The sequence below is a fragment of the Lissotriton vulgaris genome, chromosome 10 (genome assembly GCF_964263255.1).
Source record: "Lissotriton vulgaris chromosome 10, aLisVul1.2, whole genome shotgun sequence".
In the NCBI taxonomy this organism is placed as follows: Eukaryota; Metazoa; Chordata; class Amphibia; order Caudata; family Salamandridae; genus Lissotriton; species Lissotriton vulgaris.
In genome coordinates this window covers 123,232,971-123,258,598 of record NC_141698.1, presented here as the reverse complement: position 1 = coordinate 123,258,598, position 25,628 = coordinate 123,232,971, and the positions used below count along the sequence as shown (strand labels likewise).

General features: G+C 47.7%; 1 protein-coding gene across 1 annotated transcript in view; it reads left to right on the top strand.

Moving 5' to 3' along the window:
* The window catches only part of AP5Z1 (adaptor related protein complex 5 subunit zeta 1), a 130,719-nt gene extending 106,263 nt beyond the window's left edge, over nt 1–24,456 (top strand). The window contains exons 16-17 of the mRNA XM_086940690.1: nt 20,421–20,635; nt 22,428–24,456. Of these exons, the coding sequence (XP_086796816.1) occupies nt 20,421–20,635; nt 22,428–22,698 (486 nt within the window). The 3' untranslated portion in view covers nt 22,699–24,456. The remainder of the gene's footprint in view (nt 1–20,420; nt 20,636–22,427) is intronic.
* The last annotated feature ends 1,172 nt before the right edge of the window (nt 24,457–25,628 follow it).

The window sequence follows — 25,628 nt, the reverse complement described above, 5'->3', positions numbered from 1 at the left end:
TTTTCATCTTTGTGTTGGAGTAACTGCACCAGCCTATATGGCTTTGTAGAGCTCTTGTCAATAACGAGATTACCTGCAAAAGTACATTTATTCCAGGGGTCGAGTGCACAATTACATATTTACTCTCCGAGTGAAAGCACTTCACTTGTCCTGTGTCTGCCTTCACCAGGGCCCACATTCAGATTCTGCTACGAAGTGACACCAGAGGGTTAGAGACTACGTACCCAGCGATGACCGCAGGAGAACCAGTTACTGGGATGCTATGGAGAAATTACCCTAACCCACTGGTGAGATTGAGAAGTCTCTCTGTGAGCCCTTAAGGTGCCAGGTAGATAGCACCCATGTAGCCGCGTCTGCTTCCCCTTTCAAAGCCAGCCAGACATCCTCCACTTTGCCCAGTGCCTAATCCTAGGGACTCCAGCCTCGGATTCTGTGGACTACATATTCCTCAGTCGTTGATGCAATCTAGCCTGCCTATTCACCTTGCCAGCTAAAGATCTGCAGCATAGCCGCTGAACGGAATTACACCAAATTTGGTAAAAAGGTAGCCCTTGGTTCAGAAAGAGCCCTTTTTAGATCTCACGTGCGAATGCAGCACAGCTGTTCGCTAGCGAGCTCTATTGCTGTCACTTTGGTGCGCGAAGGGAGACAGGAGGTGGCACGCGCGGACAGGCGATGTGCACGCGTACGGAGTGCACCGCTCCAGTCCACGCGTGCCACCTCCTTTCTCCCTTCAGCAGAGAAACTTGCGGCACAGCACGCGCATTTCTTGCTTTTTTTCATGTGAAAGAATGTGACCCTGGAGAACACTCTCTCCGTGCACACACATTCCAATCTCACTCATGCGTGCACCGCCACACCAGCAGCACAAAAAATACTATTCAACACATTCAACTACTGTTTCCCCATAAGGAATGATTATGCGGACATCGGGGACATCTTTGCAGGACAGTGTTACAACGGGGAAAAAGAAATGTGGGGACGCGGGGGCGTGTTTGACATTTACCAGAAAGATAGTCAATAGTTAGTGCGCTGGCACCAGCCAATGACAATAGGACGCAACCAACAGATGTGCAAGGAAGCAGGAAGGCTTTTTGAAGTAACCCTTAATTCTATCCACCACTGGTCATGCACCTCCCTCAGTGCTGATACACGGCAGAATCCGCAGCTGTCAGACAAACATGCAGTGCTTTAGTAGTAAGTATGTCGTCCGTACCGCTGTGAGCGCACAGGGCAGGCTTACTTCAAACGGTGATGTTCTCGGCACTCCCTGTCAGGGTCGGTCACGGTGACAGGATATTAATAAACTGGGGAGACCAGCCGTTTCAAAGAACCACCGCTGAAACTACAATCCTACTTCATTTGTAATTTCGGTAATGATTAAAAATGCCAAAGATTTAACATCTGATTATTAAAAATAATTCTTAGGTGTTTTCCATGCTTCAATATGTTTTTAACTTCTACAATGATTTTGTAGTTTCGTTTCCTGATTTAGAATATCTTTATTTAAATAATTTGACTTTTGGAGATCGTCCTAGATATTTATATATTTTTAAATATTTCTTATTAGGTGTTTTCAATTCCAACATACTTTGACAATTTTCTACTTTCTCGCTTACAACGAAACATTTTACCAATAAATTGGATTTTAAAAAGTCTTTCTGGATGTTAAACAGTAAAGTGTTTAAAGTGTGTGTACTATGTTGAAGCTTTAATGTTGTATGAATGGATTAGAAAGCATCAGTGTATCACGGACACGGGCTCCCTGGGCATCTCTTGACCTGCGTCTCGTTTAATTTCTCCGTGACTGGAGACATTGGGGTGCAGAGTTCTGCTCGGACAACTAGTAGGATTGCTTCTGCTGGAGGGACGAGTATATTGTTTGCCGAGGGCAAATGCTGACATTTTTTTGGTAAGAGGGTGTAAGTGCATGTTGCTGTTACAATTGTCTGAAAACCAGACTCCCAAACAGTTAGTTTTTATTGTGTTGAGTATCTTCAACTTCCCCGGCCACCTTGTCTGTTTGCAATTATGTTTAGATTTTCCAATTATCATGCCTGCGTTTTTCCTGCACTGGCTGCAAGCTCATTGCCGTCGTTGTAAAGAAAGTGGATTGTTAGTGTTCTAAAAAACATGTCAAAAGCAGGGTTAACTTGAAGTTAAATATAACAGATAAGGGGGGAAGCCATCTTGTGAAAGGAAGGACCCGGCGGTCCCCTTTTCATCTTATGGGTCAGAAGAATTCAAACCACTTAGTGCAGCCCGGAATTGCTGTGGGTCACTGCGGAATGCCCCACCAGTATTCTTTTGCTGAAACGCAACAGTACCGATTGAAAGACACAGATTGGTGCAGCAGTGAAGTCGCAATACATTTTTAGTGTGTTAGCTAGAACAGAAACGGCTGCAAAGGGTTGAATACTAAATAATAGTGAGGATTTCAAGATGCTCTTTTTCAGTAGATTGAGGCATAGATGTTCAAACACTTTTATTCTTAATGTATTGTATAATATTGCAACATTTATATATGTTTACTACCTCTGTGGGGCAGTGAAGGGCTTGCCTCCATGTGTAGCACATTGCACTGCGAAGTGTGTGTGGTTGGAAGTGTGTTGTCTTTGTTTTCATCCTGTGAGGGAAGTGTTTCCTTCCTTTCATCTCTCCTGTCGTCTTCCCGCATCCTCCCTCTATCTATGTCTCTCCTCTCCCAATGTACGGAGACTGAACTATTTTGTCTGGTGCCCGATGGAGATACCTGGTTTAGCTATAGGGGAGATGGGCCGTGGATTCCCTCCTTGGTCGTCTCCTACCCAGTCGGTCTTTAGACAGACTTCCTTTAGTCTCTCCTTGTTGTTTCTTCCCTTATCCTCCCTTTCTCACCTCCCTGCCCTCTCCACTACTTTTCTCTCCTCTCCCAATGTATTACCTGTTGTTTGATGTATTGTGTAGTTGTTGATCTTTTCTGTTACATTGTTGATTCTCATGTAAAGCGCTCCGATACCTTCGGGTCTAGCCAGCGCTATATAAAACTCTTTATATAAATAAATTATTCCTTCTTTCGACTGGGCTGGGATTTAGCAATCGACAGATGAGGTGAGCAAAAACACACTTTATTTAAGCAAAGTGTGTTAATAGACAGTCTGGAGCTGGATTTGTCGGAAATGGGAACTATTTGGATGACAATCTTATGGACAATGTTATTGAATACAGAGGTGAGATCCAAAGCGGTCACCGTGCTGACACCATGACTTCCAGTGTTGTCACAACGGATTCAGTGCACATCCCACGTCTGAATTCATGTTAGAAATGGTCTGATAAACCTGGTTGAGTGTCAGTTTTCAACAAAGTAGGTTAAACACGTGCTGGACATTCTCTGGTAACAAGCTTAAGAACCATTCAGGCCTGTCCTATCGCTGTTTCGACAAAAAAGGAGAGAGCCTTTTTTTCTTATTTTTCTTCCTAATTCTATTAATTTTTGTGGTCAAAATGCACACTTCTTTCCGTTAAGCTCTTTTCTCTTTCAGCGTTGTCGGTATTGATTATAAAAGGGTGATTTATCTATGGTCATAATTACAAACCTACCCCAGGCCATGTCTATGGTTGATGGCGTACACCGTACTAAGCCCCTGGGCTTTGTCGGTAGACTCATTTTTTGCAATAGAGGCTTTTTCAAGAAGTAAGTCTTCCCTCACTTATTTAGATACGTAGACCCCTTAATTTTTTATGCTTTCAGAAGTAACTGCAATCATCTATATAAATTATAATCATTAAACTGCCACTGCTATCAAACAATCCAACCTTGAAAAAAACTTTGGGACAAACTTACGTTTCCTGGTGCAGGAATCTTGCGACGCGCAAGGAAATGCAGAATGCTTGTGGCATCTGCTGCCGTAATGTTGGAATAGGGCTGGAGTGACTGAGTGAAATCTTGTAGATTTCATTCAGCCTCTTTTCAGAGGCACGCCCCCCCAACCCCTGCGCCAGAACGCCCACATGAAACCTGATGCAGGTAGAACCGAGTCACAAGAAAACAGTAAAACAAAGGTTAAAAACAAGAAAAGGGGGCAGGGTAGAAACAACCTGACCACCCTAGGTCTGCTCAAGGGGGGGCGGAAAAAAAAAATGTGTGTGATTTTGGCGGAATTCACAGTGTGGTCGGAATCCGGACGAATTTTTTTTTTAAAATGAAGCACGGAATCCCAAGCTTTATTATAATGAGGCTTCCGGGTTGGCCTGGTCCCAGGGGCATTAACTAAAAGTAATAGCAGGGCCCCCCCGCAGCCCCGGGGTCAGCAACCTCCCCGGGGCTATGCAGATTATGTGCGGGGGCTTATTAAAGAAATAATGCGTGGGGGGGCCCATCCCCCCACGCTGCCTGGGGGACCACCACCTCCCTGGGGCATTAATTGGATGCAAGGGGCACGTGGCCCCTCTGCAGCCCCGGGGACTGCCACCTTCCGGAGGCTCTAGTTTGAAAAAAAAAATGGGGGTGGGGTGGCAAGAGCTCCCCCACACGCCCCGGGGACTACCACCTCCCTGGGGCACATACTTATTTAAATTCGGGGGTCCGTAGCGGACCCCCAGCCCCGGGGACCACCACCTCCCCAGGGCTTTTTTGACAAAGGGAGGAGGGCCGTGCTGCCCCCATCCAAGAGCCCTTGATGGTTCTGGGGACTGCCACCCCCCAGGGCAGGCTACTGCAGTGTCCCGGGGTGCCCACCCCGGGACACTGCTGTTTGCTATGGCAATAGCAAACTGCTTTGCTTCATTGAAGCGAGAGCAGGGAAACCTGCTCTCAATTTAATGAAGCAAAGCAGAGTTGCTGTTCCACAAGGGGAGCTGCATGTCAGCAGCTCCCACGCGCCCCCCCCCCCCCCCTCAATTAAAAAAAATGTTTTTTTTTTTTTTTTTTTTAAAAAGAGGCACAGCCCCGGGGGATGCGGTCCCCGGGGCTAATAGAGGCCTCAGGAGGGGGGGGGGGGCACGCAGCCCCCCTCCTTAAAATGCATTTTGTAAAACATAATAAATGTGCAGCAGTGTCCCGGGGGATGGGGTCTCCAGGGCCGAAATTGGCCTCGGGAGGAGGGGGCACGTGGCTCCATGTTAATTAAAAAAAAATTGTGGTCAGTTCCTGGGGATGGGGTCTCTAGGGCCGAAACATGGGAAATGAAGGGGGGGGCACACAGCCGCCCCTTCTGAGAAAAGAAAAAGCTGGCATTGCGCCGAATACCCCGCCCCCTTTCTGTAGCACTCTGCAAACGTGACCCCTGGCACGTTTTAAGTTGGGGAATTAATTCCCCTTGAATACTGAGGGTCCCTGGGGGCCAACTAGCCCACCAGAAACCTCCAGTATGCACCAGGGTGCTGCATTGCAGAGAGGTGGTCCAAGGCCAGGCCCCCTTTTTACACCACTCTGCAACGCAGCTCTGTGGCACATACTAGAGGTACATGGTGGGCTAGTTGGCCCCCAGGAACCCTCAGGACTCAGGGGGATTTATTCTCCCAATTCAGTCTTTCTGCATGGCGGGGATGCATAGAACACAGGCAGGATTCATCATGGACTTAACAGATCTTCGTTTGACCCAATTCCTGTTTTTCTCGAATGCTACTTCGTTAAGTACCTGTAAGGTTACCTGAGCTGTAAGCATATTCAGGCAGGTATGTACAAAACCAGGTTTATCTAGACTAATTTCACTGATCATAGGCAAATGCACATGGGGCAGTTTGGCTGCGGTTAATATTCAGTCATGATCTTATTGGAAACCCAAATGGGTTGCCATATACAGAATTTAAATGTGCCAGTTGCACCCAGGTTAAAAGAGAACAGCCAGCTAGGCCCAGCTAAACTGTGGTGGACTCATCTCCTTCCCAGAAGGCCCAGTTGTCTACTTGTTTCCTCCAGTTCGTTAAGGCCATGATTCACAGTATCCAAGATGTGTATCCACCTACATTCCTTCAGGTTGAGGAATGTTGAGATATCACCCCCTCTGGACTGCGGCAGGATCCTTTCTACGACCTACAATCTTAAACTTTCCTGTTCATGGCCTGATTCAATTAAATAATCTACTAGTGGGGCACCCTGTACTGTACATCGCAGTCTACTTCAATGTTGTAGGATTCTGCTCTTTATTTTTTGTGTAGTTTGACCAACATATAGTTGGTCGCAGGGGTATTTGATGACGTAAATCACATTTGCACTGTTGCAATTAGTATGATGGAGTAATTGGAAGGTCTGCTCTATGTGTGTGAAGGTTGACCCCTCAACTGTCAGTTTACAGGCCTTGCAATTGCTGCATTCGAAGTGGCCCACTAATGGTGGTAGTTGGGCCCTGATGTCCAGTGGTGTTGATGGTGCCAGGTATGAACTCACAACATAGTCTCTAACATTGTTTTAGCCCGTTTGAAGGCACACTCTGGTTCAGATACTGTGTTGATTTCCGTTGATGCAAGGTGGCAGTATCTTTCGATCTTCTTGATCTCTTGGCTTCTGGTACAGAAGGTGGTTACACAGACATTCTGTTGGAGTAAGGCTCGCCCAAGCTGAAAAGGATAACTTGGCAAGGCCATTTCCTCCCATATATCTTTCTATCTTTATTGTTTCTGCAAAAATGATGAACTTTTAGTGTACTATTTTTATAAATTTGTTTTTACTTGAGCAATCTCCTTTTCGTAAAGGTTTTTATTAACTTGTACAATAAATATTTACTTACTTGCACAGACTAGTTTCTCCTCAGTATCGGTTTTTGTCTCATCTTCTAGTAGGGTTTCTCGAGAGCAGTACCAGGCTCTCTTCCGAGCACAATTGAGGAATCCTTTGGGTTAGCCTCTGTACTTTAATCACCAAACCCTTGGACCTGGTCATTTTTTTCTGACTGCATGAAGCCTTTCCTCATTGTCCTCTCATTATTTCCACAGAATCCAACACCCGGTGCATCGTTCAATCGAAGCACTCCTCATGCTGTTGATTGTTATCTGTAGTTGGTAGATTTTTCATAAACACCGGTCAATTACTTCACATCCTGTAAAACACCATACTCCTGGTTCATTCTCCCATAGGCTGTCCCCCTTGTCCTGAAGAAGACATGCTGTGACTCTACTTGAATCATGCACCTTCTGGGTCAAAATATTGACGTGCCTTCACAATCATTTCCCTACGCTCTCCACTCCATGTGAAAAGCAGAACCTTATATGGATTGGAGATTAAAGTGTATAGGGATTGATGTTTATTGAATGAACATTTTATAGAAGTTTCATACAACACTGTAAATATGTATTCACCCAAAAGCACTTTGTCACTTTTAGGTCACCTTATCACAGATTAACCTATCTGGCGTCGTTTTTTAACAATGTGTTGCTTTCTCTGGTGACGACGTAGTCAGGCTGTCAAAGTATATTGTGAGGAAAATGAATTAATTAGCTAATACAATTCCTTTTGATTACATCAATCGAGGTGTGTTCCTTTTCGTTTCTTGTACATAAATTTATGTCAAAGTTAAAGTAATTATTCTCTTTCCGACAGAACCTACCTTATCTTAGATTTCAGATACTCAGGTTCTCAGGGTCACTGGGTAACCCCATTATACTTGATCTGAAGCATAGGTGTTGGCACTCTGTTCTCCTTCATCTTGACACTGGCCAACTAGGCAATGCCAATCTCAAGCATTTTTTTCTTTTAAATTCTTTTGACAACACTTTTGAACCACAATATAATTTATATAAAGAAATTCACTATACTGTGAGAAAATGACACTGCTTATTTAAGACAGAGGCCCAAGAAGTCCTGTTGATGATATCAGCATGCACTACACCAACTCATTTATTTTAGGATCGCATTTAATACGTGCTGTTTTAAACTTTTATGTTTTTCTTCCTCTGGAGATTTCGTCTTTTCTTTTTTTTTTTCAATTATATTTTTATTGCAGAGTTATAAACCACAGGATACAGTTAGTCAACCAGTTCACTCGTGACATCCCCCGTTCAATAAGAAATCCAAATTGTACACAGCCATTCAGCCCGCATCCCGGAGGCCGGGCGGCATATCGTTTCATTCAATAGGAAAGCATCACGGTGTATGTCCCATAGGGACCATGGTTGAAAAGTCGTTTTACGTATCTGCTTTTACCCCCCCACCCACAACAGCACTTCCGTCAGCCATCCCAGTAATAATCAGTGGTACCACCCATGTCGGGGCCTGCCCTAGGCGCTATAGTTCCGTCTCGCCCGGCCGCTCCCCCCAGCCATTCCACACTCCACACAGTACCCACCATCCTAATAGAGTCAAGGTACCCAGACGAGCTACCATCTAATGGCTTCCGACCCACCCCAAACTCCCATGAACCAGTCCCCCCAAGCCCCCCCCCCCTGGCAACTGCTAGGTGTACGCTTCGTCCTGTCGAGTTGGATGGATCCACTACAGTGCGGGATATAGTACTTCTGTGTTCGCCCCGTGGTGTCCACCGGCTTAGTTCCCACCATCCTCGTCCTCCACCAAAGAATCACGCAAGGCTTGCACCACTAGCTCCCATGCACGCGCCGCATCCAATACCTTCTCATTCCCCATCTTGACAGCCTGCTTCATCCGGTGCACACTCTCGCAGTCAGACCACCGCAGCAATTCATTCTTCCATCTACGCAGTGATGGTCCCCCCCTGGATTTCCAATGCCACGATATTTCCCTCTGCGCCAATATCAGGCCCAGATCTATGAATTTGCTCGTCACCTTGGTGTGTTTGGTGTGCGGGAACCAGAGCAGCAGGCACGCCGCCATATCGAATTCCACCTCCCTGTCAGTCACTTCGTTCAGGAGTTCCCCTACCTCCGCCCAATAGCTCCCCAAGTGCGAGCACCCCCAAAACAAATGATCCATGTCCGCTCCCAGAGACGAACACCGTGGGCATCGGGCATCCGGCACCTGGAAGTACCGCTGTAATTTCTCAGGAGTTAAATAAGCCCTATGAAGCACATAGAAATGTACTTGCTGAAAGCGCGCATTTCTCGTGCCCTTCCACGTGCGCCGCAGAATGTGTCCCCATGCCGTATCCGGTATGGGCCGGCCCACGCTCTCCTCCCATTTAGCCTTGAGCCCTTGGAGCGGTTCCAGTCCCTCATTCAGCATCCTATTATGGAGGCACGTCACAGCTTTGAACGTGCCTGCCGCCATCACCACATATTGGCACGCCATAGTCGTTGTTGGTTCCATGAGCCCCCCTTTCCAGTGCTTCTGTATGGCAGCCACCACTGCCGCGTGTAGAAGGAACCCCCCATCGGGCAGCCCGAACTGGTCCCGAAGCGCTTCAAACGGTGCCAAAGCCCCGTCTATGTATAGGTCGCCTACTACCTGCAGTCCCGCCTCCTCCCAATCCAGCAACGGGGACCAATCTCCCCCGTGCGGCAAGGCCGTCAGCATGCCAATCGGGATCTCCGGCGCATAAGGCCGCGACGCCTTCGCTCTCCGAAGGCTCCTCAGCCAGCACAGCCGGAGCGTCCTCTCCTCCATAGTGAGGGCCCGCAACTCAAGCCTCTGTTGCATGACAATATAGGACAGCACGTGGCGTTGTATCCCCCGATCCCGGTCCTCCTCTGGACCCCGAAACACCCTAGCTACGTTCTGTGTAAGGACCTGCAACTGCGCCGCTAGATAATACAGCTCGAAGTCGGGCACAGCCATGCCCCCTTCTATCTTGGGGCGAAGGAGCGTGCTCAGGGCCACTCTACGGCGGCCATGCCCCCATAGGAAGCCAATAATCATCGATCTCAGGTCTCTAAAGACCCCCTGGGGAATCCAGACAGGCAGCGTTCGGAAATAATAGAGGAAGCGGGGGAGCGCCACCATTTTCAAAAGTGCAATCCTACCCAGAACCGTCAGCGGGAGGGTCGACCAGAAAGACAAGCTGCCCCTCAGTGCCCGGACACAGCGACCAATGTTGCCCTCCAATAGGTCCGCAGTTGCGTGGTAGATGCGGACTCCCAGATAGGTGAAACAAGATGGCTCCCACACCACGCCCAAGTCGCCACCAGGGTCGGGCGATCCCGCTCGCAGCGGGAACACACAAGTCTTTGCCCAATTGACCTTAAGGCCCGACAGCCGGCCGAACTCCGACAACAGATCCATCGCTCCGGCCAATGCCCGCGAGGTGTCAGCTAGGTACAGGAGCAAGTCATCCGCATATAGCGATATATAATGCCACTGCCCTCCGCTGGCTATCCCCGCGTACCTGTCACCCGACCTCGCATGGACCGCCAAAGGTTCCATCGCCAGAGCAAACAATAGGGGGGACAGAGAACATCCCTGTCGTGTGCCCCTGCCCACCGGGTACGCCGCAGACACCAGGCCGCCCAAACGCACTCTCGCCGTCGCCGAAGCATATAAGACCCTTGTCCACCTGCGGAACCCCTCGCCCATGCCAAACCTCTCTAAGACTCCATCCAGGAACGGCCATTCCAAGCTATCAAAGGCCTTCTCGATGTCTACGGACAGGACCGCCGGGGCTCCCTCCCCGTCCAAGATGTCGTCCATTATCCCCACCAGGCGGCGAATGTTCAGCGCCGTGCTCCTCGTGGGTATGAACCCGGCCTGGTCCCTGTGTACCAGGCCCATCATATATGGGGCCAGCCTGGTGGCTAGGATTCGGCTCAGAATCTTATAATCCACCGTCAGCATGGATAGCGGGCGGTAAGACCTCACATCCGCGGCATCCCGGCCAGGCTTTAGGAGCGGCACGATCAAGGCCTCCCGCATGGACCCAGGCAATGCCCCAGCCTCGAAAGCTTCCGTATACACCACCAGCAGCCTGGGAGCCAAGCTGTCCACATACTGCTGATAAAATTCAATCGGCAGTCCGTCTACCCCGGGCGTTTTGTTGCGGGCCATATGTTTTATGGCCACCCGTATTTCCGTGAGCGTGATCGGGCTACCCAGCTCCTTCGCGTCCTCCTCATCCAGGACCGGAAGCTGCCTCTCCCCCAGGTATTCCGCAATGTCCTGAACCCCCACTCCCAGCTGGCTCTGGTACAATTCCTCATAATATCCCCTAAAACGTTCCAATACCGCTGCCTGGGTGTACACCATCTCTCCCTGCGCATTACTAATGCTGAGGATCGGGCAGCCCCTAAGTTCCGGGTTAGCTAGTCTGGCCAAGAGGGTACCCACCTTGTCCCTTTCCGCATGCGCCCTGATGATATACTGCCTGTAGTCATAGCACCTTAAACGTTCCGTCTCGGTGGCGACCACTTCCTTCGCTTCCAATAGCTGGGTCTGTAAATCTGGCCTAGCCGGCCTGCGTCGCTCCAAGTCCCTCAACTTTTTTTCCGCTTTCATGAGGTCATTCAACACAGTCGTGCGAGCATTCGAAAACCTACCCAAACACACCCCTCTCACCACCACTTTCATTGCATCCCATTCAGTGGACCTACTCGTGGCCGTGCCCTCATTCACTCCAAAGTAGCTATCAATGCCTTGCCGAACCGCGTCGCTGAACACAGAATCCTCAAGCGTCTCCGGCCGAAGCCGCCATGTTGGTATTACTGAGCGCTCTCTCTGCCACTGAATGTGTACCAATAGGGGGTTATGATCTGAGATAGTCCTAGCCAAGTACTCCGCATGGGAAATCAATGGGGCCAGGGATCCACCGCAGAGCACCGAATCAATCCTGACATGCAGATCATGAAGAGCAGAGTAAAAGGAATAGTCCCTGGCTTCCCTGTGCCGCTCCCTCCAGACATCCAACAACCCCCATCTATCCTGCCAGTCCTTCCTGTGTGCGGCCAACCTGCGCACCGGGGAGTCCACCAGGGGGGGATGGGACCTATCCAGAGCCACATCCGTGATCGAATTGAAGTCCCCCCCTAGCACTATCGGGCCCGCCAGGAAAGAGGCCAAAGCCCCCGAGAGGCTATCAAAGTATCGAGCTTGATCAGTGTTCGGCGCATACACACAGCAGAAAACCACATCCCGTCCATATAACCTCCCCTCCACCGCCACAAACCGGCCATCCGGATCCACGACTTGATTCAGCACTTGAAAGGGTATCCCCGCCCTCACCCAGATCAACACCCCCCTGGCATACGCTGAGTAAGTGGTGCCAAACACCTGGCCCCGCCATCTTTTCTGCAAGGCTGCACACTCTTTTTTGGTGAGATGAGTCTCCTGGAGCATAGCAATCTGAACCCCCCTGCGTACTAGATATGCATGGACCTTGTGACGTTTCACCATAGTCCGCAGCCCCCGGACATTCCACGTCAGGCATTTCAAATTAGGTAATGTCCCCATTCCAGCTTCGTACAGTCCGAATCAAATAACGAAAGTTCACAGCCCCCCCAATGCAGTTGCCCCCCCCCGAACATACCCACAACAGAGAAACTTCCCCAACCCCACTCCCCAGGACAGAGCACACGAACCCAGTGTCCGCCCCCATCCAAACCTTGAACCAACTTCACGCACTCTTACCCTGTGGTCTCCACCACAGTCGGCCTTAAGGGCCCAAGGGGGGTGAATCACCGCCGATCCCAGCAAGCGGAGCCCGCGCCCCGCGCCTTCATCCCTCCCGAATCACACAGCCCCCCCTCCCGGCATCCCGCCCTCCATTAGCAGGATACCACCCTACCATGAAGTCTCGATCTAGTCCCAAGCCAATCTCAGCCGCAAAAGATACCATCCGATGTCTGTGGGGTCACTATCGGCCCCTTCGAGCTTCCGACTCTGAGAGTTCCTCTCCCGTCCTGCTGCCTTCCCCTCCCGAGTCCGTTTCTGCCCGTTCACTGTTCTGTTGCGACCCTGTAATGGCCGCCGTCGCTGCGAGTGCCTCCCTCTTCTCCGCCGCCATTTGGGCCTCCCGTTTCTCCCGCTGGCGCCTGTTGCGGGATCTGATGCGTTGCGATTGCCTCACCCGGGGCTGCTTGGGTTCGTCTCGTCTACTTTTATGCGATCTATCCGTCCCGCTCTATACGACTCCAGCCATTGCCAAACTTCATCCGGAGTCTGGAAAAAGTGCGTAGACCCATCTATTATGATCCGCAGCTTAGCCGGGTAGAGCAAGGAGTACTGGATGCCTTCCTCCCTGAGCTCCTTCTTCACTGCTAGGAACGATGCCCTGTTCTTCTGGACCGCTTGGGTGTAGTCCGGGAAGATCGTAACCCTACTGTTCTCCACCTCATAAGGGCCCGACATCCTGGCCCGCTGGATGAGGAGATCTCGGTCCTTGTAGTGGAGGAGCCGCACCACCATCGGTCGGGGGGGGGCGGCCAAGCCCCGGCGGGCGAGCAGGTACCCGGTGAGCCCGCTCCAGAGTGAAAAAAGGAGTGAGCCCCTCCGGCGCCACCACAGTGCGGAACCAGTTCTCCATATAGGCCACCGCATCCTCCCCCTCAATCCGTTCCGGCAGGCCTACGACCCGCACGTTGTTTCGTCTATTGCGGCCTTCGGCATCCTCCGCTCCAGCGAGTCCAGCCGGGCCAATATGTCCGTGATCCTGTGCTCCGCGGTCACCACTGATGGCTTCAGGTCCAGCAACAGTTGGTCATGGTCCTTAACCCTGTCCGCCAGCTTCGCATGATCCGCGCGTAGCAGCCCCAGGCCCGTGGCCACTTGGGCGATGTCTTGGTGCAATGCGTCCTTAGTCGAGGTGATCGCTTCAAGTATGGCATCTAAACGCCGGTTCAGCCGCTGTTCTTGGTCAAGCTCCGGGGAGGGATTCTCGCCCAGCCGAATTGATGTCGCCGAGTCCCCCTCAGCGCGTCTCTCGGCCATCGGCCCTCCGATCGCCGCCATTCCAGGGTGCTGCGTCACAGGTCCAGGGGCAACCGTGAGACCAGACCCGAGCAGGATTCGCTCCGTGAACGACGCTGCAATTATAGCACCGCCGCCAAGACTGCTTCAAGCACGATCCCTGTCGGACGTGCTCACGCTGCCTCACCCGGATTTATGACGATGATCCCAATGGACCCCCTAAACCTGCGGAATTAATTTGAATACTGTTTGGGCCACTTTTTGATATCTTCTTTCCAATCAACCTTGAATTCATGCATAATCGGGTCCTGTCCAAACATCGTGTGTGATCACGTGTCCCCAATCTTCCAGTCCTGATGAAGACCCTACTGCAAGATTATAATATTATCTGCGTTCACAGGGGTCGAAACGTCGACATCTGCCTTTTATTTTCAACTCCATACCCTATTGTTATCATTTGCTGAACTTTTGGAGTATGATATGTGTCTGAAATACTATTTTTGAACCTATTGGTCCTATTCCCTGGTACAGAATTTGTAACTGCGTGAAATAAGCTTCTAGTGTTGATTATATCGTCACCTATGAATCTTTTTCTCCTTCCTCACTGATTCCCGTCACTATCACATTCCCCTCCCTGCCTTTACTCTTTGGGGCACTGTATTTAACCAATGCTTGATTACTGTGCAATACATGCATGTTTAGCATAATGTCCCATTGTGAATTAAAACAATGTGGACCTAAACTTTGTTGATTTGATTTATTTCTAATTTTGTGGTCAATGTTTCTCTGTTACTGGGACCCCTTTGCTTTATACGCTTACTTACCCAGGTCCCCTTAACGTTAACTGGGTATACCCCCCTATTAATACTCCAGTTCTCCATATAGGCCACCGCATCCTCCCCCTCAATCCGTTCCGGCAGGCCTACGACCCGCACGTTGTTTCGTCTATTGCGGCCTTCGGCATCCTCCGCTCCAGCGAGTCCAGCCGGGCCAATATGTCCGTGATCCTGTGCTCCGCGGTCACCACTGATGGCTTCAGGTCCAGCAACAGTTGGTCATGGTCCTTAACCCTGTCCGCCAGCTTCGCATGATCCGCGCGTAGCAGCCCCAGGCCCGTGGCCACTTGGGCGATGTCTTGGTGCAATGCGTCCTTAGTCGAGGTGATCGCTTCAAGTATGGCATCTAAACGCCGGTTCAGCCGCTGTTCTTGGTCAAGCTCCGGGGAGGGATTCTCGCCCAGCCGAATTGATGTCGCCGAGTCCCCCTCAGCGCGTCTCTCGGCCATCGGCCCTCCGATCGCCGCCATTCCAGGGTGCTGCGTCACAGGTCCAGGGGCCCGTTTTTCGTCGGCGCCCGTAGGTCAGTGCCAGTCGCCGGGCACCGGACAGAGCAATGTCCCCACCGACTCTCTCAGGAGCAACGACCAGCGTGGCGAACTCCGTTCCGCCGCCCCCCTCGGAAGCCTGAGGGGGAAAGGATGAGTCTTAGGGCGGTGGCCAACGAAGGTCCCCAAGCTCCGGGCGAATCAAGGCAGCGTCCCCTGGTCTCAGGACACAGCACCGCCGACCCTAGTGCCTCGATCAGCTGATTGCAGGATCTCTTGCCAGTCGGCGACAACTTGGCTCAGGGCTGAAGTTCGGGGCCGTCCGACCTCCTCGTCGCCATTTTCTTCGCACCCTCGGCAACACCTCGGCCGCTTCTGCTACTCGGTCTCCTCGGGGCCAGCAGTCCCCCAGCGACTCTCCGATTGTGCCCAGCCGTCCTCTCACACTTCAGAGGGCAGGAGCGTCGTCTCCGGGTCGCCTAGGGTTCCGAAAACAGGAGAATTAGCGGGATTCCGCGCGGAGCTGCGAGCTCACGCCGCCATCCCGATCGGCGTCCAAGCCACGCCCCCCGAGATTTCGTCTTATGACACAACTGCATTTTTTGTCAGTGATCATGTATGATTTCTAGTGGCTAGAGTCGTTCGTTCATCCTCCTAGAGATTCTATTAGTGGTGGTCTTCTAGATTCTAATGTCAGTGTGCCACTCACTGTAAAGTTTCTTGGTTAAGGTGAATGTTTTATTGGAGCTAACCTTTCTATCGGAAAGTTTTAAATTACCATTCGGAATTATGTTGTTATGGATTGTCTAACAAATTATATGGACTAGTGCCTATTATTTAGAGTAGACAAGTGGAAAGTAAACATGCGCTTGAGGCAATAGCCAAGGACTATTTGCAGTTGTCACAGAAGTGACTCAAATCATTGAAGTGGTGTTCCAAGGTGGAAAATGTCCTAGTGGTGTTTCATGCAAAATCAAGGAATCTCCGCATACTGTAAACAAATGGATTTCTCCCAATAAGGGAATCGCATATGCGAAATGTGCTTAAAAAAGAAACCTCCATCGACCAAAATGTCCTGAAATAGAGGGCCTGTGGTGCTCAAGTCGTTTCTTTTTAGTGTTAGAAATTGGGTTTCTGGTTGGCAGAGGTACGCACCCTGTCCAAGCAGGAACGACAATCATAGTCCGGATAAGTGTAGTAAACACTAAAAGTTTACCTGAGCTCACCCTCTGGTAGCATCACACAGAGCAGTCAATCTAAACTAAAAAGGCAATGTGTTAAATATTTGTGCACACACACATACAGTAACACAATAAAAACAACCAAAAAGTACTCCACACCAGTTTAGAAAATAGCCAATATTTATCTGAGTAAAACCAGACCACAATGATAAAAATCCAATATACACATGTCAAGTTAGGAATTTTGCAAGATTAAATCAAAATGCAATGCTTAGAAATCAATAGCTCCAGCTAGGGTTATCTGGTCACGCTTGACCGGGGCAAATCCAAAAGTTTAGTCCGACCACAATGAAGCATGGGCCACATACAGGAGTCGGGCAGACCGGCTGACAGTACCTAGGATGCGTTGTAAAATGGAGGGGATGTGTTGCTGTTGAAAGTGATGAGTTGTTTCCAAAGTTAGGCAACGTCGTTGACGCGTCCATGCTAAGAGCGCTGTGCGTCGGTCTGTGGTGTCCATGTGGAGCCGCAGGGCTGTAGACAATGTTTTGTTACAAAGTCGTGCAGGGCCGTTGCATTGCAGACACCAGCGTTGCAATGTCCAATACTTATGCAGCAGCAATGATTCAGAGGCTCTGTGTCGGCAAAGTTGGGGACGCGTTGTAAGTTGAAGTCATGGCGTCGCGTAGTCGGTGAGTTGTGTCAAAGGCTTCAGTGCAGGCCGCGGCGAGGCATCGATATTGCAGGGAAATCCGCTTGTTCCCCGGTTAGTTAGAAGGATCACTCCTTGTGAGTAAAAAGAGTATGAGTATGCACGGTTAAATAATGCCCACTGTCTAGCTTTTGCTGCTTCAGGCTTTGTACTGAAATGTGTTCCTTGCAGTAGAGCAATACCAGTGTTGAGCCCTTGGAGGTATATCCGCACCTATTGGGTCTTGCAGGAGTTATTTAAGCCCCTAATTTTCCATGTGAGTAAATGAGTAGAAGCGCTCATAACATTTAAAAGTGAGGGTGTGCTGCAATATGCGAATCATGATGTTTTTTGAGAGTAATATTTGACCTAGAGTAGCTGCTGTGATGTCCTTGTGGAGAGCCGTTTGTACACAAAATGATTAACAATATGACATCCCTGTTCAGAGCACCCACACTGGCAACCCAGTTGTGCCAGTGTCTAACCAACACCCACTCTGCCTAAGGAAACGCAGTCTTAAACAGTAAGGAGTGAAGGTTGCACGTAGAATATTGTTAGTGAAACGGTGTCGGAAAGGGTATTTCCTTGGTGGGGCACCCTGTGTGCTGGGCTAGACCCAGTACTAGAAAGGCCCAAAGGAAAGGAGGTATGCGTCATGTACAGAGCAGATGATTCATGGACGCCGATCCAAAAGATAGTAATAGTCAAAACAGTCTTTAACAATGATTAATGTATGATGTTTTGCATGTTATGTTACCTAGGAGTTTGCTCTTAATCATGACTTGCATTGTAAAGTCATTTTTTTCAAGTGAATTTGTATCATGTATGCCTGTTTTTTTCCAAGATAACCTTTAACCTATGTTGATCCTTTGTCTCATTGAGTTGCACCTTGTGTTTGAATCTGGCGGTCACCTTTCGGGACGTAACAAAACTGATTTTACGATAAATTTTACTGTAAATTATCCCTTGTTGTCCATTTACTTTGACTCTGATAGATACTCAAGCTCACAAGGGATCATTGGGTTGCCCTTTTCCTTTGGACTTCATAAATCTGTGTGTCACGTTTATCTCCCTCTGTGTCTCGTATTGGGTGTCCCACGTTGCCTGGTTGCTAGTCCAACCCACCACATCAGGTTGCTCTTGTTATTTGCTTTATTATATTGCATCATTATTTTGATGGAGAGCTCCTTTTTTCTTTTTACTTCCGCATGTTGCTCTATTACGGACAGGCTTCTTTTGTTATACCCAACAAACCAATGTTCCCAGACTTATGGGTGGCGCATCTGTGTAGATCCTGTTGATGGTTGCCGAAGAATGTAAAATGGGTCCCAGATTTGGTCTAGTCACCCTTCTGATGTGCTTTAGGTAGTTCTGAAATTCACTTACTCTGGGTAGCACAGCTGATTTAAAGTTAAAGCTTTGGTCAGTCCATCCGGAACATGTCTCCTGCGCAGGTCATGTATTCTCCATGCTGGTGTCCCTGCATTGAGTTCAAGCACCCTCTCCTGGCTGATTCTGTAAGACTGGACAAGGTAATCACTAGTTCCCTGCTACCTACCAGCGAGTGTTTGGTTAATTTTGTAACTCCTCACAGGCAAATCATTCCTTCCATCCTCCAGCAGTAGCCACCCCTAAGATGACCAGATGACTCCATGTCACCTGAACACTACTTTTCCAGTTCCTGGATTTTATTGAAATTGGACCGACCCAGCTGATAACAATGATCGGAAAAAGCAAGTTATGAATGGAAAATGGTGCCCCAGTGAGCTGAAGCCATCTGATCATCCTAGACATGCTTCCAAAAGATTCACCCGATCGATTTCCCATAGCTGCCTGTTGATCATTGATCTGCAGCGGTATGCTGTTGCTGCTGCTGATTCCACCTTGTCAGTGGGGCTCCTCGCAGAGTTCTTCAAGCAGTTCCATTAATTCTCTGCCTTGTTCATAAAAGCAGGATCGTTCACCCATTCAAAGTTCCATAGCTGTGCCCTAATCTGGTGATGAAATTTAGCTCTCCGCATTACTAATTTAGATTAACAATAAAGATGTAGACCTGTCGGCAGAGTGCGTTTTTAGTTGTTTTCCTAAACGCAGTACGGTTATCCTTAGTTTAAACATGATCGACCATACAAGTCGATATACTAACCGTGTTCCTGATCATGCATTTGACTGGGATTATTTTCATAAAGGTGAGATGGCGCGGAGCCTCTGCGAACCAGCATCAGCTGTTAGATTAGGTAATGTGAGCACAACTGTTGTTAGGCTGTACCAGAGTTCGACTTGTGGGGCACAATAGGAAGGTTACTTGCCGTTTTGCCTGGGTCAGTTGTTCTGTGTTTGTAGTGGGGTAATCCAAAGAAAATATCACTGAGTTCTTTACCTGGTGTCCTCCCACTCTCACCCACTATCCCCAGTTTAAAACCTTCCGCTAAACTCCAAATATTTAAAATCAAAATTACATTTCTTGTCGCCCAACACCCTCTCCCACCACCCTATAGCCATTTCCTTTCGCACTAACCACTTAAAGCCTCGATCTCTGCTCATCGACCTTTATTATGAGTAGCCTAGTGACCGCAAGTAGTGTGGTGTTGAGTTTATTGCATTTATCCTCCCGCCACTCGATAAAAAAAAAAAAACGTGGTCAAGCTGGTCTGCTGAGGCCGAAAGGAGAGTGAAGAAGCTGTTCAAGGCTGCCATCCTCCATCCCTTTGTTTACTCCGGTCTGTGTAGACCTGTGCAAGGCAGGAGAACATTGGATACTCAAGAGCTTCCCATTATGATATAGCAATAGTGTGAATTAACTTTGGTTTTCCATTGATGCTACATTATGGTGGTGAATAACCGGATTGAAAATGTTACTCATGCTAATGGCTCCTTATGAGAGTCCTACATAACAGAGCAATTCATATTCCAGAGCCTCAAAGCATCCTGAAGCTTAGAAAAGCACTAGTGCGCGTGAAAGTCAGATGTGTGGATCTGAAGGGAACTGGACACGATCAAGCCTGCTTGAGCTTACCCTCAAAATACGGTTTCTCCCACTGTGGAAATTACATCCTACGTGAAGAAACATACAAGTAGAACATCATTGGGAATTATCTATTGTAAGTTTTGGTAGTGAGATTGCACAAAGTTATAATTTTATGAGTGCAGCCACAAGGTTGGAGCTTCTCGAATCCGGGTACTCTTCAACCTTTGTAGGAGTGGTGTCTGAAATCTGCAATGAGTTGCTGATGAGACATGAAATGTTAACACCTTGAGTAACTGAATCAAAGATAGTATTCACTCCCATAAACAACTATCTATCCCACATAATCTTCGAAAGCACACGTTTTCCTTTGAGATTGCTATTCCTTATTTGAGGGTCATTCATTTCCTAGCATGTATGAAAACTTGAAATGATTCCAGGGCGAGACCCCAAGAAGTTCAGATTGTCCATAGTATTGATCCAAGCAGCCCTACTCTTCTATGCTAATTGTTTGTTTTTCTTATGGTGTCTTTGTCTAGGTGTGGTGTATCGGAGAATATATGTCTGTTTCGTATGACAAACGGTGCACAGTGGAGCAAATCAACAAGTTTTTTGAAGTGCTAGAGGCTGTGCTATTTGAAATCACGCAGCTACGTGCGTCTGCCAATGTTCCCAAATGTTCACCACGCGTTATCACCGTTTTGATGACGACACTTGCAAAACTGGCATCCCGCAGTCAGGACCTGATTCCCAGGTACGATCTCCATCAGCACTTTAAACTGAATTCATGTAGTTGAAGGGGTACAGGATGGTACAGACTCCAACCATCAGTGTAAAGCAAAGTATTTGGAAGAGTAGATTTTGATGTGAGTCATGTGTCGCTTCAACGCTAGCCTTTTTTTTAGAATGTTTACAAATGTATGTGATTTTGTGGGATGTGCTGGAAACAGTCTTTTTCTCCCCCAAACAGTACTGTTGTTGCACCTTTATGGTTTCATGCTGTAGTTCTCTGGCAGCAAAAAAAAAACAATTTGCTGGTCTAGAAACCAAGGGAAATCCATTTGCTCCAATTGTTGCTGTTATGTTGTAAACAATGGAGGAACATGTACTTACACCAATGTTGCACCAGGGGGTGCATGGAAAAAATGTGTTTACATTTTTTGGCTGTGATTACTTAATAAAAAAGACAGTGAATATATTTTCCCCTACTTTTGTGGAAGGGAGAACTAAGTTTGAGGCAAAAAGAGTGTGTTGCTTTGTGTATTATTATTTTTCCCCAAAGTTACCAAAAATAGTGGAAAATTGGTTAGCTCTATTATTTAAAGGGTAATCATAACTTAGGGTGTATTTGTTAAAATCTCCATTACAGACATGAAACTCTTAAGTGATTCATGTTTTTTAAGGCCCTTATTTACGGGGATTTTGCTTAGGGCATCACAAAAAGTCACCTTGCTGCCCTGCCCTACACCAAAGTGAAACGGCAGTAATGCACTGTATTTATGCTATATGGTGCATTCTTGTCCTTTCTCCCTGCACTGGCGCCCTTTCGGCAGCCTAAGGCCAATGCAGGCTCCCTTGCCCCATGGTGCAAATGTGCCTGTGTTGTCGGCAGGATTGTTTTTGTGCAGGAAGGGGCACCTTCCTGAACAGAAACATCCTAAGAGGCGTCTTCCTCTTTCTGTGTGCTGTATAATGCAGCACACACAGAAAGAGGAAATAACGAGGAGAAATAAAGACATTTTTCCTTGTTACGCCTCACCTTGGGAGGGGTTAGGATTGGACGCTTCCCTCAGGTTTACATGCTCTTGTACATCTGGGGCAGTGTCAAAAATCCATGGGTGATGTGTGGGAAAACCCACCGCAACACCCATGGAACTACTCTCGAGCGGAGAGTAAGGCAGCGCAGCACTTTGCACTGCCTTGCCTTACTCAATATCCACGAGGCCATTCAGAGCCATGCATAGTGGCTTTAGCATCATAGATATGATTTAGTAATCTGCACTGCCGGAGCATCGCAAAAACTGACTCTCCGGTGGCGCAGGGGGCTCTTAACCCGTTAACCGCGGCGGTAATTCCCCCGCGTGCGGGCGTTTCCGTGCGCGGGTGGGGCTGCGTCGGCCATTGGCCGACGGCAGCACTGGGGAGGTAGTGCTGCCAATGGCCGACGGCAGCCAGGAAAGGGTTAAATAAGCCCCTCGGTGTTTAGCAATCTTTACACAATAAATGTCCTCTATTTATGTCATAGTCCAAAATTCTTTCTGTAATATCGACTTATATATAAATGTTATGCCAGTTTTCGGTTGCACAAGAAGCAAGATTCACACATTTTATATCCTTTCTATTTGAACAGAGACTTGGATGGAGCCTAGTAGTTCTCATGTTCCCTACATTAATCTTATGAACCCAAATAGCACACAAACAGCAAACATGACATTTAGCACATAATAATGTTTCAACCAAAGCAAACCTTGGTCTCAAACCAAAATAGTATGTATATTTGCATATGTGCTTTTGTGAAAATTCTCAAAGCAGGTTTGTCTCTACAGGGTTTCACTGTATCTATCTAAGATGAGATCTTGTGTCCAGAGTAAAGCCATGATCTCCCTGTACGGTGAGGAAGACAGCGAAGAGATCTGTATCCGGGCTACGGAGCTAATGAACTTGTTGAAAATGCCCAGCGTTGCCCAGTTTGCTCTCACGCCCTCTGCAGAGGTTGCTAGCCCCCGGTTTCATCAAGATACCAGTGTCTCCCTGTCTCTTGCCATGAGGACATCCAGTCGGCTCCTACAGCGAGAAACCAACTATGTTCCAGGATGAAAGTGGACTCCTATCGGAATGTTTGCCCACAGTGCACCATTATCAAAACTGTATTTTGGTCATACCTAAATTAGAGATGATGGTGTATTTACCTAATTTGGTCAAGGAACCAGAAAATTCTTCACCAGACGAGGGATGTCCCTGAACACCACAGAGAGCACTTTATTTGTAAAGGGAAACAATTAGGAGCACAGTTGTGTTTTAAGTACCTTAAAATATATGTTACGGGTCAGATGAAAACCTTGATCATACCAGGACTGCTGTTCCAATAATGGTGATTTTTATACATTTATACCAAGGCTAAGCAACGTTGCACTACTAACTTGGGGGCTTGGACTTGTGACGAACCTTTGTATGGTTCACTACTTACCTGCTGTTGGAAAGTGTGTTGTTTTACCATACGCTTGAGGACAACTGCGGATGTCTGGGGTTGCACAAGTGGTAGCTAAGTAGATATTCAATTAGTCATTTTTTCAGCTCAGAGAGATTAACTCAACTGCCACCTCCTTCTTCACTAGCCGAACCACCAATTCATGTTACTTCATGTTGCCAACATTGTTTCTTAATACAACAAAGACCAATATTTTGATTAACAAAATGTGTTGATCCACTCTCTTTTTTTTTTTTTTTTTTGCAACCAAGGAAAAATGATTAACTCAGCATTAACTTAACATATTTGTTTTCTTGGGATATATATCTGTAAATAATGTACAACAATAACCAACAGTATTACGATTGCTTTTAGCCATTAATGAAAATCAGGTTGTTTGTTTATGCAGTTGACACGTCAGAAGAATCCACCAATGTTATTAAAGACCAAAAGAATACGTGATCACTTTACTGTTTTATATTTCTGTGTTACAGACTTCAGTGCAGGCTCTAATAATTTGACATGTTTGTTGGGCAGGTGAGTCTTTTGGTCTGGTAGACCATTGAAATTGAAAGTTGTTTTATGCCTTGCAGTTCGCAGGACCACCGCTAGCATATACGAGTGATAATTGATATCTATGTCTAAATGTGCACTGTTGTTTGGTGTGGATGACGTATCAACGACTTTAGCGACCATGGATGATGGTGTAAAAAATGAGGTTTCTGGATTACTTTGTCCTTTGCAGCAATACAGCCCGTTGCCTTAGACGTCCTTAAAGTGGCTGCACTCTAGAGCCTTTCTGTAGAGAATTGGTATAAGGACAGCTCCCTATTGCTTTCACATTCAGACTTAATCAATACCTTTCTGCTTATGTGACCTTCAATCTGTGAGAGCACACCTTGCAGAAAAGTAATCTCTTTTTTTTCAATAATGCACCCTAAGGTATTGATTTTCATGGAGCAGCCATTTCTCGCATTAAGTTTATGAATGTGGTTATTAGGCTATGTGCTACCATGTGCCTTCTGCTTATTCACAATGTCATAGGTGACTGTTTAGAAAGAAATGCCACTGCATGGCTGAAATTGTGTTTTAGGTACCTTTTTCACTGATGAAAACCTTGTGTTAAGATGGGCTATGAGAAAAACTGCAGTGCTTCAAACCTGGAAGTGTGTGTCTGTCTGTCTCTGATTAGCCCCAGGTCCTTAACTTAATCAGATGCTAAGTTTCTGTAATTCATATTTTACTGCCTTTGAACGAGTTAAGCCAGGGTTTTTCCCCTGTGAGCTGTAGCTAGGCTGAAATATCCTTGATTTTGTGTATTTATGTTTCACCTGTTACTATTGACATTTTGAAAATATACTATAATAAAGGTGGAAACTACTACCCTATAAGCCCCATACTGTGATTTCTTTTTTTGGTTCACTTAAATTCTTTTGAGTAATGGTTGATGTGTTTTTTTGTTGTTGTTTTTTTCATAGTTTTATATAACGCAAACTTGACCTGAAAGTATTGGATATCCGAGCGCTTTACATGAGCACCAGTTGCGTTACACAAGGACATATTCATTTTTGTTAGGCATGAAGAGATTAAGTGATTTGCCCAGAATCACAGGATGTTGAGCGCCATTGCCGACACGTGAACCCGGTTCCTCCAGATTTGACATTGACTGCCCTAGCCGTTAAGCTACATCCTCTCCCCGAGTGTTACTGTTTTAATATAGGTAAGGATTTACCAGGGCTCCCGTTAAACATAACGTCTTAAAGTCGCTTGTGAATAAGCTCCAATCAACCTAAAGAACAAGTTGCTTCTGTTTTGTAATGTTCTTTCTGGTGGATACTGTATCTAGCCAGGTGCACAGGTCCAGCCCGCCTGGACTTACATGTGACCAGTCCTCTAACTAGTCATGGCCTTTGTGGATCCGGTTCCAGCTCCTCGAGGCACCCACCCCATTTTTTCTTGCTTCTTCACCTTCTCTCTTTCTCCCCTTGTGACCTTGTCATTCTTTCCTCTGCTGTGCCTTTCATTTGCCACCTCTGTTCTATACATCTCATTCACTCTGTGCCTCTGTTTTGTCTGCTATTTGCTTGTTTTGTGCCTTTGTTGTGCTTGCGTTTGTCTTTCATTCACTTTTGTGCCTCTGTTTTGTTTGCTTCTACCCGTTCTTGTTCCTGTTTTGTCTGATTTTGTCCCTTGGGCTGGTGTTTATGCCATCACGTTCTTCTGCTTTGCCTCTTCCTATGCTTCCTTCTCGTCTTCGCTCCTCCGCCTCCTCTTGCACCTCCCACTCCATTCGCGCTCTGATGCCAGCCACCTCAGCCCCACCCACAAACCCTGCGATGTTGCCAGAAACTACTTCATGGAGTGCGCGCTGCTGGTGCGCCAAACGCAAGCCCATCTGCCCTCATCAGTGTCTGGATCACACACAGTGGCAGAGACCCTAGTCTTCTATGACCCACCATTACCCCACTGCACTTCTACACACCTCAACCCCGGGTGCCCGAAGCGCTCCGCTGCTGCACCGCACTACACAACACAGAGGGAGCCTTCACCAACACCTTTT